Source organism: Podarcis cretensis, assembly GCF_951804945.1.
Source record: "Podarcis cretensis genome assembly, chromosome: 3".
Lineage (NCBI taxonomy): Eukaryota > Metazoa > Chordata > Lepidosauria > Squamata > Lacertidae > Podarcis > Podarcis cretensis.
Window position 1 is genome coordinate 99,431,898 of NC_137172.1, and position 13,822 is coordinate 99,445,719.

The 13,822-nt window shown below is 43.0% G+C and overlaps 2 protein-coding genes across 19 annotated transcripts in view; both read left to right on the forward strand.

Moving 5' to 3' along the window:
• The window catches only part of MYT1L (myelin transcription factor 1 like), a 289,214-nt gene extending 284,135 nt beyond the window's left edge, over positions 1 to 5,079 (forward strand). For all 17 annotated transcript variants that reach the window (XM_079969677.1, XM_079969675.1, XM_079969665.1 and 14 more), the window contains 2 exons: positions 1,680 to 1,823; positions 2,154 to 5,079. In XM_079969677.1, coding sequence (XP_079825803.1) covers positions 1,680 to 1,823; positions 2,154 to 2,294 — 285 coding nt within the window. In that variant the 3' untranslated portion in view covers positions 2,295 to 5,079. The remainder of the gene's footprint in view (positions 1 to 1,679; positions 1,824 to 2,153) is intronic.
• A 6,021-nt stretch (positions 5,080 to 11,100) lies between these two features.
• The window catches only part of PXDN (peroxidasin), a 79,756-nt gene continuing 77,034 nt past the window's right edge, over positions 11,101 to 13,822 (forward strand). For both annotated transcript variants that reach the window (XM_079969636.1, XM_079969637.1), the window contains exon 1: positions 11,101 to 11,664. In XM_079969636.1, the coding sequence (XP_079825762.1) occupies positions 11,435 to 11,664 (230 nt within the window). In that variant the 5' untranslated portion in view covers positions 11,101 to 11,434. The remainder of the gene's footprint in view (positions 11,665 to 13,822) is intronic.

Consider the following 13,822-nt stretch of genomic DNA (forward strand, 5'->3'; position numbering starts at 1 on the left):
TTCTCCCAATTTTTCCTTAATGTGTTTGCCCTGTTTTAAAAACCGTATGGGAGGTTAGAAAACCGTGATTTGGTACTGCTTCCCTAGCATGGCAGCTGCAAACATTTCTCCCTGAAATCATAATCAAAACCATCAGGTTAAAGAAGGATTTTGTTCTAAATTAATATGTACAGCTTTTACTCTCTTATATATGGATGATAGATGGAGGGGGGGGGGAGAGTAAAGGCAGATCACCAGAAATCAGTGATCCAAGCTTTCTGCTCAGGCACGCTAGATGCTACATTGTGCAAAGGAGCAAACTATCCATGATGTTAAGTACTGTTTTGAATTGCAACTGGCCATGTTCCTTTTCTCCTAAAAAGTAACTGTGGTGCTCCGAACTTGGATCTGAATTGCACTGCAGGGGAAGAGGCCACTTAACCATTTTCCCATCTCCATTTTCCTTGCAAAAATGGTCTCCTGCCCCAAAGTGCTTATTTGTTCCGATTTTTAAGCAGTTTAAGGGAGACAATTGTTGGACAATGGGGGTGGCGAAAAGGAACCCTTTGCTGCGGCCCTGATCCAGGGTGGAGGGATGGCTCTCCCTTTTTTGAAAACAAAAGGAGGCTGCGAACACGTGTTTAAAAATAAGCTTAAAGTCATATCTAGTTTTGGTCATTGACTGCTGCTTAATATCTATTTCCATCTGTTCTTAGTTTACGTAGATGGTTCAAAAAGTGTAGTTTTCTACAGATAAAAATGGACATGGACTAATCCATTGTAAGGCCGGGGAACAATTTGCATGATTTATATATATATTTTTCAGAGGATGGTATGTGGTAGGTAGATTTTTTTTAAAAAAAAACTTGGCTTTTCTTAATTCCAAGTGAAGAGTATGAATTAGATGTGAGGTGTAAAAGGAGTACTTTATTGTGAGACGTCAAGCCCAGGAGATTTGGCAGAACATAATGGCTTGGGTTCAGTGTTTCCATAAGGGTCATTCCACGTCATTTCAACGAGGTCATGTCACCCTCCGTCTCAGATGTTGATGAAATTTGGTGTACACCCTTCACTTATGGTTGAAAGAAACCCCCTTAAAATCCCCCCCCTATCTCAAATAGTTTTAATTTTTATAGCACTTCAAAGTTTTGTCAAATCTGTGTTGCCTGTCCTTCTTGAGACCCTTGGCACAAAATACCCTTGTGTACATTCCCCCCCATAACCAATGATCAGATCTCTTAGAAATTTTACAGGAAATTTCGAAGTGCTATAAAATTAAAACCGTTTGAGACAGAGGGGGGGGATAAGGGGGTTTCTTTCAACCATAAGGGAAGGGTGTACACCAAGTTTTATCAAAATATGAGATGGTTGGTGACAAAACCCTTGTTTTTTGATGTGGAATCACCCATAAGTGGAACGCTGAACACAGAAGACAGACCAGAGGAAGAGGCCAGGAAAGGAATGTCACTGATTCTTCCTCCTGAGCATTTTTTGCTCCCTGAAATCTGTTCTGGAAGGTTGGATGAGCTATAGAACAGCAAAAGATGCACTGCACCCTCCAAGCACCGTAGATCTGCACTGGCTCATAGAAGGACACTCTGGATCAACTTAGTGTTATAATTGACATAACATTCCCCCCCTCCATCGTTTTAAAGATGTTCTGCTTCCTGTTACATTGTACACTATTCTGTCCCTTTCAGATTACCACCATGGAGAGCAACCTGAAGACGATAGAAGAAGAAAACAAAGTAATTGAGCAACAAAATGAGTCGCTCCTTCACGAATTGGCTAATTTAAGCCAATCTTTAATTCATAGTCTAGCTAATATCCAGCTACCGCATATGGTAAGTGACTGAGGCACAAGTTAAGGAATTTGGCGGTCTCCTTCACCTCATACAGTAGATGTCTTTTTGTTTTTATATTTATGGCTCCTCAGCCCGATGGAGATTTGCGGTATCAACCCTGAAACAATAGAGATAAATTTAACTGCTAAAAAAAAAGACACGGTGGGCCAATTCCGATGTCTCCTGTAAAAATTAAGTAAGCGCTAAACTAGACCTTTTTAATGTGCTAAGAAAATGGTGTCAATGTGCTGTGATAGTTTGTTATGCATAAATGAATATACCATTAAGCAAATAAAAGTTGTATATGAACTACTATTTAATATCTCGTAGGAACCAATCAATGAACAAAATTTTGATGCTTACGTGACCACTTTGACGGACATGTATACAAATCAAGATCGTTATCAGAGTCCAGAAAATAAAGCCCTACTGGAAAATATAAAACAGGCTGTGAGAGGAATTCAGGTGTGAGCAGCTGCTGTAGTGGTGAAAAAATCTTACCTTTAAAAAAAAAAAATGATGCCTCTTGTTTTTTGCTGCTGTAATTTACCAGAAAGTGTTATATATTTCTTTCTGTTTAAAACAGTGTTATGCTTACAAGACTTCATGATAATTTTATGTCTTGCTTTAAAGATAGTAACTGCAGAATAGTTTTTTGAATACATTCACATTTTGTACGTTTTCATATAAGCTGACATAGTGTGATATGCCATGTAATGTTTATAGCTGCTAATGTATGCACATTTTTGGGGTAAATATATTTCTGAAGAGGTAAGCTGATCAAAATAGAGTGTAAATTCTTTTTAATGCTTTAGTGATTAAATGTTTTAGTATTTTGAACTGAAATGGACAAAAAAAAAAAAGAAAAAGAAAAAAGAAAATCCGCTTTGAATGACAATGTTGCAGTCTGCGGCCACTTTTTAAACACTCTCATTTTGTCTCATTGCTGGAGGATTTTATGGGATTTAAGAAATTACATTTTGTGTGCATATTGTTTCATAGCAAGATTTGGTTGCCAAAAATGCTTTATTTTTGAACAATGCTTGAAATATTGTGTGACTTTTGTTTTCAGAGGATGGTATGTGGCGGGGGGCAATAAAAAGAAGGTTTTGTTTTGTTTTGTTTTTGTTTTTAATTCCAAGCAAAGGGCATGAATTAGACGTGAGATGTAAAAGGAGTAATTTATTGTAAGACAACATCAAGCCATGGGAACTTGAGAGAGAAGATTCAAAGCAGCTTAAACAGCACTTTTTAATTAACTTCTAAGCATTACATGGTATGAATATGGGAACCTCCATAATGACAGGAGCTCTATCAGAGGTGGACAACATGAAGATATCAACTTTTCTTTTCAAATACACTTTGGAGCCAACATCCTCTGTTTCTCCAGGACTCCTAGAGTTTCCCTCTGAGTTATCTGTTACAGCATTGTAGTTCATCTTTCAGAAGTTCAGTCTTTCCTTCCTAATACAAAGGCAATAGTTTCAAAGAAATATTGCCATTAAAAACAGTTTTTAATTTGGGAATGAACCCCTGAGTTTTATCTTTACAGTAGTTACTGGCCTGGATTCATTGCTACCCTGCGTAGGAAATAGAATGCAGTTCAGTTAACCTGTTTTTTTTTTTACCTTGTTCCCTTTTTTTACTGTTTTGGTTCTGGGGTTATGGTTATTTTTTATTTTTTTTTGGCGTACAATCATTATTCCTGTGGCATTTCCATATGCTATATATTTGTTCTACTGTTACCTATTGCAAAAAATAAATAAAAATAAATGAATGAATGCAATCAGAAAATTTAGTGTAACTAAATATACTTTGGCACTTTTTGCTTTAAATTGCATCATTTCAAGCTAAAAAAAAATACGTATTGTACTTTTCAGATTTGATTGTTATTTCTTCAAAATAACTGCACTATATGTATGCATAAGACCACTTTTTCTTGCGGCATTTTTTTGTTTCCTCCCCTCCCATTTAAATTAGTAATTCAGATGGCGTGTCGTGTATGTCGGATGTTGAATTGATTTCGATTTGATAGCATATCTTTTCCTTCCATGTCTTGATGTTATGCAGAAAGTACAAAAGTACTTTGAAAAATTTTGTTATGAAAAAAATAAATAAAAAAGATGGGTTTTGTAAAAAATAATAAAATAATAATAATAAATAAAATAAAATATTTTTAGCAGAACAGGACTTACAGGGTCATTGTCCCCACAATGTGCCAGTTGACTATTTGCACTTACCTTGCCCTATATATCCATACGGAGGTGTGCAATCTCGTGTGTCATTCGCTTTGTGACACTAAATTTGAACAAATTAGAGTGGAAGCCGACGTGGGCTCGTCCAATAATATTTGCTACAGGGATCTCACAACAAATATTCTGATACAATACTCAACCTCGGTATATATATATATGTATAAATATATGTATATCCCAGCGGCACTTTATACTATTCACTGTACAAAAAGCTTACAGTTTTTCCACGAGGACTTTAATAACTAGCTGGGAGAAGATTATGTAATTACTTTTGGGGCTCTGCAGTGTCTTCTTCTGTATAGTGCCCTCCTTTTTCTGTTGTGCTATTAGTTGTAGCTGCCATGCTTAGAATTGCCTTTTTGAGAGCTGAAGCAAGGTGCTTGTCGTTCACCTTCTGCCATATATATTGTACTTTTTGCCCTAGCCTCCTTTTAGGGCTCTCATTGTTCATAAGGGCATATGCATTTTTTTCCACTGCATTGTGTCTGCCGCTTCTTTGCCAATATAGTAATGCTTTCCGTAGAGTAATAGATAGTATCAGTTTTGGATTCTTATCGTTATCACCTATGTACAATGGGAAAAAGGGATTTTAAGCACAAATCCGCGCTGCTCATCTAATGTTGGTACATAATATCAAATCAAAAGATATCTGTGACTATTATATAGGGATCACACACAAAAAAGTGTCACATATTAGAATGCTGACCTTTCATCTGAAATTATTGTGAGTCATCAGAGTTTTATTTATTCTAACTTATTGTTCATTTTTCTTGAGTTTGATTTAAGTGCTCATTTATTAAGACAGAATTTTGTATAAACTACTTATTGTGCTCTCTGTGGAACTGAGGTTTGATTTATTTTTGTACTACACGGCATGGGTTTGTTGACATTTTAATTTTGCTATAAATGTGTGAAATCACAAGTTGCTGTGATAACTTCATTTTTAAATTGTGAAATTTGTACAAATTTTGTCATGCTGGATGTGAACACATCTTACTCTAAATAAATAAATGAATAAATAAACAAACAAACGTGTTGCCACATTTGTAGCACAGCTGTTCTCTGATCCATTGTTACCTTACTTGATTTTACCCACGGCACTGGCAGTCTCATATATTCAGCCAAACATTGCAGTGGCACCTTTCCTTGTCCTTTTTAATAACTGAATTCTCATCCTACACACACACACACACACACACACACACATTTTTCCGTGTATAAAACGCCCCCATGTATAAGACGACCCCTATTTTTTAAAACACCAAAATTAAGAAATTAAGTTGACACCGGTCTTAAAAGACCTACATTGGCTTCCAAGCACAATTTCTGAGCACAATTTCCGAGCACAATTCAAAGTGTTGGTGCTGACCTTTAAAGCCCTAAACTGCCTCGGCCCAGTATACCTGAAGGAGCGTCTCCAATCCCCATCGTTCTGCCCGGACGCTGAGGTCCAGCGCCGAGGGCCTTGTGGCGGTTCCCTCATTGCGAGAAGCAAAGCTAACAGGGAACCAGGCAGAGGGCCTTCTCAGTAGTGGCACCCGCCCTGTGGAAGGTCCCTCACCAGATGTCAAAGAGAAAAACAACTACCAGACTTTTAGAAGACATCTGAAGGCAGCCCTCTTTAGGGAAGCTTTTAATGTTTAACAGACTATTGTATTTTAATATTATGTTGGAAGCCGCCCAGAGTGGTGAAGGAAACCCAGCCAGATGGGCGGGGTATAAATAAATAATTATTATTTAGCTTTTGGGGGTGGGGGTGAGGGAGACCCGCCAATCACTCACCCTCCTGCCCACCACTTCCAGTTGCCACAGCCACCAATTGTCTGCCCGCTCACCACGGCCGCCAACCACCTGCCCAATTGCCACAGCCAATTGCCAGCAGACCTTGCTGCAGCCACCAATCACCCGCCCAGTCACCGCTGCCCATCTCCTGCTTGCTACTGCCATTAATCACACGTTCCTGCTCTGAATTCACTATCTGTGTATAAGATGACACCCAATTTTGGCCTTTTTTTAATAGCAAAAAGCATCGTCTTATACACAGAAAAATACGGTATATATAGTTTTGCATTACTGGCCAGATTCTTCATTTCTCAACAGACTCATTCTTAGAAACACTTACCAACTTGGAGTAGTAGAGCCCAAGTTATCAGAACCTACATTTTTAATAGCTCCTCTTTACTCAGAATTGTTGACAACTATATCTGTTAGGTGCAAGGTATTTTCATTTCAATACCTGGACCTTATCTACTTACACTTAACTTTCCATGCTGGGCTCAGGTTCTCATCACTGATGTTTATTCCACTGAATGTCCCATGTTCCCCCCTCCCATATTTTGATTTTACTACCCCCTGCACATGTACACACACACACACATTTTTTTCTGCATGCTTTCCAGCTGAGGCTTCAGAAGCTGGGACTTGACCATCCATGATAGCAAATGATGAAAATGCAAAATACACTTCTATAAGAATACCACGGTTGTCAGTAGATTTTTCTTTTAAAGTGTCAAGAGATCCCTCAGGAATGAATAATTCAGTAATCACCTTTGACACATGATGTACGATAAAAACAGCAAAGAACAGTTAAACACAAAACAAAGCAAAAAAACAAACAAAAACCAGCCAATGCATTTAAAGCAAACATTAAACAATACAAATTAAGACACCCATGGCAAAGACCTGTTTATCCAGCTGAGAAATCCTATGAGCACAAAAAAGGTCCATTGTTTCTGGGAAGTACAGGGACTGAGTGCCTGGTATATCTTGACAGGAAAGCCATGCCACAGAACAGGGGCAGCCAAGCTAAAAGCCCTACCCTGAGTTCTGAGATCTTTGGAATTTGCAAGAGAAACTTTCCCACAGACCACAGTGATCTGCTGAGTGTATAAAGGATAAGGCAATCTCTTAACATAGACTGGACCTGGGCTGTATATCACTTCATATGTCTTGAACCCAGCCTAGCTGCAGATGAGGACCAACAAATTGTGTGTGCTCTCTCTCTCTGCTTCTTGTTTTTGAAGACTGGAGTTAAAAATATCCATTCATTCATTCATTGATGATATTTTTTTTTAAAAAAGAGGTCCCTTTTCTTTTAAAATATTCTCTGTCAAGAGGTGGGGGTAGAACCCAGAATTTTCTATGAATAACTATACAGAGAAAGCAAAAGAATATCCATAGATGACTGTTGTGTTAATTTGTAAGAAAATCGGGAAATGAGAATTTTAATATGCTGGTTACATTAATCCTGGGGCTTTATGCATTCTTTAAATATATGCAACTAGCTGCCAGGACCAACCTGAAGCAAATTCGCCCCATGTGTTTTCTTCTGGAATGTTATGCTGTGTGATGATAACCATGTGAAATTAAAACCTCCATAAACTGCATTCTTACTCATGGGGCAACGAATGGATGGTAGCAGTGCGGAGAGAAAACCAGCAGGTGGCAGTATTGGACAAAAAACAAGATAAAGCAGGAATGTGTGCAAGGAAGCACATAAGAAATTGTAGTCAGAATCTGAATAGTTCTTTAGTTGCCAGAAATAAGCACAACTTCACTTGTTTTTAAGTCATATTGAGGTAACATTCCCCCCCCCCATCATTTTTATCCAGAATTCGCCTAAAATGGACCACCACATTGATTTGATTCCAGATTTTTGTGAGGCAAGGCATGAAAGATGCTTTACTTGTGATGCAAGCCTTTTTCACGTTGCGAACCTGCTTCTGATTGCAAAGTTCTGAAATTGACCATAATGTGAAATACCTAAATATTTTCCCCGGCTGCTCACATTGCAAAATATATTATTGTTGTTCAATTCAGGCTCGTATTTGTCGTGCATTTGTGTTTCACTTTTCCTCCAGGTAATCTTTGTTCTTCCTACTGAGCTACCACTCAAATGGTTACATCAAAACATGGGTTTTTCTTTAGATAATGTTCTAGCATATTTATCACACCATTTCCTGTACAGAAGAATCAAACGTTGCCAGGACTTGCCTCTGATTGTACTGCTGGGAAGGAACAAAGTTGTGCTGCCTGGATTATCCAGAAAGTAGGGAATCATCTTTCATTCTTGGAAGTCTCCAGAAGGAGGTCTGCCAAGATAATAACTGGTAAGAATTCTGTTGGCCATGATTTGGCTACCTCCTCCACCTCTGGATTTAGCTTCAGCCAACTTAGACTTTATCTTCCAATTGCTCTACATACATCTTGAATAGTGCCTGGAAAATAGTTGGCTTTCAGAAGAAGCAATCAGTTGAAGGTTTTCTACTCCTCCAAAAGCCAAAACTCCCCACTCCCAGCTAATTGGATATTAGAATCATTGGTCGTTATCAAAATCCTGCTGTAGAACATTTTGCCATAACCCCATAATCTTTATTGACACAGAACATCCTGTTTCAGGCAAAGGATAAATAAACAAAAATCTGCTCCAGATGTAAATTATGTCTTTCTTTCTTTTTCTATTTTACTTTTTAAGATTTCCTAGCACACAATATGCATCGTTCTGACTTTGGCAGAAGTTAGCTTCCCTTTGACCATTGCCAGCAAATTATGTGTTTAAAACTAAAAGTATAAATATGTCACAAATTGGACATTCCTATTACAACCGTTTGGAGTATTATCAGTACATTTAAATAAACATTAACACTGGCTGCCTCAAGGTATTACACAACAATCGGGAGAAAAAGTTCATGTTGACCTAGAAATAGTATTGAACTTTGTGTGTGTGTGTGTGTGTGTGTGTGTGATTGTGCACTTAATTTGGCTTTTGATACAAATACTTTTGGTTCTGATAAACAGCTTTCCGTGTCATGTAGCCAGCATGACTAAATCGCTTCTGGCGCAAAGGAACACCATGACGAAAACCAGAGTGCACAGAAACGCCGTTTACCTTCCCGCCGCAGCGGTACCTATTTATCTACTTGCACTGGTGTGCTTTCGAACTGCTAGGTTGGCAGGAGTTGGGACAGAGCAACGGGAACTCACCCCGTCGGGGGGATTTGAACTGCCGACCTTCTGATCGGCAAGCCCAAGAGGCTCAGTGGTTTAGACCACAGCGCCACCCGCATCCCTGCAGCTCCATTGCACCAGGGCCTCCATTGTGGTGGTGCCATCTGTATGTTTTGTTTACAGTTCTCTGCTGCAGTTGTAGTTCAAAAATATAAGTGGCCTTCCATGGAGTATTCCTGTCAAACACTACAGTATGCTTCTCTATTCATAAGTAAGCCCTACTGCATTCAGTCCAGGCTACTCCCAGGTGTTTCAGATGATGTTCTGTAACTCACAACCAAAGGACACACACACATGTGTCTCGCTGTTTCACCACACTGAGCCTTCAAAGTGGCTGGCAACTCATGTTAATGACGTTAGCTTCAAGCCTTGCTTTAAAGAGCTGAGTCAGGGATGGGTGCCTTTTTCCAGCCCGAGGGGCTCTTCTGGGCCACATGCCAGCCTTGGTGGGGCAATAGGCACCAAGTGCAACATCAAGCAAGCCCGTCTGGAAACAACTCCTTTGATCTGGAAGCCCTTCCTAAATCTTAATGGGAGTGAGGAGTTAATGTGTTTGTGGATATACTGGGTGTGTTCTGAAGAACCCTATTCCGGAGCACTTTCACCTGTCCTTATGTTCAAGGGACACACACTGAAAACGGATGGGGGGGGGGCTTGTGTGAGGTCTGATGCAACCTGAGGGCTCTAAACAGTCTTTGAAGTAGCTGTGTGAAAGGAAATCTGCAGCTGCAAAGAACTTGGAGCCTGCCTCAGAAAAGGTGTCTTCTTCGGCTTTATTTGTCTGAAGAGCGGGATCAAAACAATGCAATAGGCCCAGCCTTTCTCAACCTTGGAGTCCTCTGATGTTGCTAGACTACAACTCCCGTCATCCCTAGCTAGCAGGGATGATGGGAGTTGTAGCCCAACAACACCTGGGGACCTAAGGTTGAGAAAGGCAGCAAAGCCCATCCACACACAGAAATGACCCCACACCTACTGGGATCACAGAGATATGCAAGGTTTTCCTTCCGTGACCATTTTCTTCATGCACAGATATTAATGGAGATATGTTCAGACATGACCAATGAAGTAGGAGAAGTGGCTTTCACACACACCCCTTCTCCCATCACCATCTCCCTCTGCCTCCCAAATGCTGCCACTTCATAAAGAAACCATTAAACGTGAGGGGGAGCACTTTTATATTCCATGCCACTTCTTTTTCTGCCATTTATCAAAAGATCTCAGGGCAGTGTACAACATTGGAAACCACACTGCAAAACATCAAAGATAAAAACATAGTAAAACATACTGACAGGCAGCCCAATAATAAGTGAATCACCATAATAAAGAGTTTTCTCCCCCACATCTTTTCAGGCCATGTATTATTTAATTTGTTGTTGTTTAGTTGTTTAGTCGTGTCCGACTCTTCGTGACCCCATGGACCAGAGCACGCCAGGCACTCCTGTCTTCCACTACCTCCCGCAGTTTGGTCAGAGTATTATTTAATAGCTATAGGTAAAGAGGAATGTTTTTGCCTGGCGCCTAAAGACAGGTAACAATGGCGCCAGGTGAGCCTCTCTGGGGAGAGGATTGCACCATCCAGGAGCCACCACAGAAAAGGCCATTCTCTTGTTGCCACCCTCTGAACCTCTCTGGGAGCGGGGGACATAGAGAAGGGCGTCAGTTGACAATTGCAGGGCCTGGGCTGGTTTGTATGGAGAGAGTATTGAGACCCTGAGCCCTGTAAAGCTTCACCGGTCAATACCAACACTGGGAACCATTTGCAGAGCGGTTAATGCTGTAAAATAAGTGGCCACAAGAAGGCTCTTTGTCGCCACCCCGACCACAGCTGAGCTACGCCTGCCGGAAGTGGGGGTCTTTTGTGTTTCCCTCCGCCAGGTGTGGTGGCCATAAGGGAAGGAGGTTTTCTTCCCCCTTCTCCCTCCTCGCAGCTGGCGGGGGAAAACCAGCAGCCATTGCCACCGGCCGGGGTGGAAGAAGAGGCCACCAGAAGCCCCCCCCCCTCCTCCTCGCCCCTCCATTGCGCTGCTCCAGGCGGACGAGCGCAGGGGAAACCCGGCCTTGGCGCGGCGAAGCTGCTGCCTGCTTCCTCGCAAGCTGGCTGGCTGGCTGAGGCGGCCCCTCCTGCCGCCGTCCCCTCTTTCTCCTCCCCCTCCGGGCTGCGCGCTGGCGACTGGCTCGCCTCCTGAAGCCCCCGCCGCCGCCGGCTCGACCACCGGAGCGAGAGCAGCGGCAGCAGAGCCGAGAGCTGCCTCGGCTACCTCTCCTCGCCCTGCCTCCCTTCTTCTTTTCCCCTTCTCTCTCTCTCTCTCTCTCTCTTTTTCCTCCGCTCGGTCTTTGCTCGACGGCATGGCCCGGCGCCGAGCGGGCGCTGCCTTCCCCGGGCTCTGCTGCCTCGGCGTCCTGCTGGGCAGCCTCCTCCTGCCCTTCGCCTCCCCGCAGCAGCAGCCGCCGCCGCCGCCGCCGCCCAGGGGGAGCGTTTGGTGCCCCAGCCGCTGCCTCTGCTTCCGCACCACCGTGCGCTGCATGCACCTCATGCTCGAGAGCGTCCCCGCCGTGTCGCCGCAGACCACCATCCTGTAAGTTGGCGGGGGGGGGGGGGTTGAGAGATCGGGGGGGGGGGCACTTGACTAAGATATTGCGGGGACGCGCGAGGAAAGCTCCGCCCCGCAGAATCGACCCCAAGACATGGCGCGCGCACCAATTATTTGAATGGCAACTTTTTTTAGGGGCAAATATTTTAGCGGGGGAGAGTTGGCTCCTGTGGACAGCCACGTCTGTTGCGCGGGGCTCGCAGCGAGGGGAAGATACCTGGCAATGGCGAGGGGTAGGAAAGGAGAGGCTTTTTTGGGGGGGGGGAGGAACCACGACGGCTGCTGCGGCCCCCAGCGCACTCCTTTGTCTGCAGCCCGTGGCGGGTCTGGGTCTCTTGCTCCCGGTGCCGCGCAGACTTCTCTTTTGTCCGCGCCGCCGCCGCCGCCGCCGCCACCTTTCGTGTTTTGTCTACACAGGCATGTTGGCTGAGGTCCACAAGCTTAGTTTAAGTTTGGACGCCTTGGGTAGAGACCCCGCAGCCCAGTAATGCAGAAGAAGTGGTAGGAAGGAGCGAAGCTGATCTTGAAGCTCCAGGGAATACGGCCACGCGATCCCAGCCTTTCTTGATTTCCTTAAAAAAAGGGGACCTCGATGGAGGTTTCATTGACGGCTGCACTGTTGGAGAAGTTTCACTGGAGGAAAACACACACACACACACACACACACACACACACACACACACACACACACACACGCTCTCTGCTCTGTGGTTTCGTTTATTCCTTCCTTTTGCTCTGGTTTTTCTGGCTGAGAGTTTTGATCTCTGCAGCTCCGAGACCTTTTGTGTGGCTTTGTCCTCTTTAGGAATGTAGCCACTGGCATGAACTGTGTGGCTTTTCCAAGTCACTTGGCCTCCCAAGCCTCTTTGTAGTAGATTTCCATTCATCCCTCAGTTCTGCCTTCGATTTCAGGAATGTCTGTTTAAAAGGTGTCCTGGGATATGTCTGTTAAGAATGCAATAATTGGGGACCCTTATCAATTTTTGTTGCTTTTTTCTTTTTCTTTTTTTGGGACTTGCCATAGGTGGGAATGTTGACTGGAAACAGTGCTGTGTGTATTTTGGACAGAGGGTTTGTGGATTTATACGTTTTCTTTAAAAAGGAAACACGGCCATGAAACGCAAGGGTTTTGAAGAGTTCCCCTCCCTGCACTTTCCCAACAGCAAACCACTTCTGAGCAGTTTTCAAACATGATTCTTGTTAGTGCCTTTAGGTGTGGCGTACTTCGTCGGGCAAGAAAGGGGTCTTTCGGGGATACTTTCATCTTTGTTTTAATGTGGGTAGCTGTAAAATATACAGAACAGAGCCTGTGCTCAATTATACCCGAGGAACATAAGCCTCCTGATCTTGCAGAGATTTATGGACATGCCAAACTTAACATAACTGTGTGAACCACAGTGATGTCACTGTAAGTATTCTCTGAATACTAGAGCGATCTTCCAGGGTACAAAATGAAGCATGTGCAAGACTCAGACCAAGATGCAGCTTTTGAAAAGGCAGTTCCATGAATGTCTGACTTCCCTGTTATGAGTATTCATATTCATATATACAGGATTACTTGGGCTGTGAGCAGATCGACAATTAACTTGTGCTGCACTTGACCCCCCAGCCAGCAGTTGACTGCCCCAACACCACTTCTGCTGTTCCACGGACAGCCTTCCTCTTGCAAAAACAGAGCGAGAGATAGGGCATTCCATAAGGCTTTAATGTTTGTCCAGCAGCAGTGCCATGCACTAGAATTCCCACCTCTTGCCAAGACTCAGAAAAAGGAAGCATTCTGGTGGGGCAGGTGCACTTTCGCCACCTGAGGTGGGCTGCCTCATACAAAACAATCCAGCATCAATGTATTTCCATCATGCTGAAGAAAATTAACAAGACTGTATATCAGTCAGGAGGGAAAATACATGTCATATTAAAAACACCAACCATAGTTGGTTTATTGCCCAATATTGTGGTACCTCGGGTTATAGATGCTCCAGGCTACAGACTCCACTAACCCAGAAATAGTACCTCGGGTTAAGAACTTTGCTTCAGGATGAGAACAGAAATCGCTCGGCGGCAGTGGGATGCCCCATTAGCTAAAGGGGCGCTTCAGGTTAAGAACAGTTTCAGGTTAAGAACGGACCTCCAGAACGAATTAAGT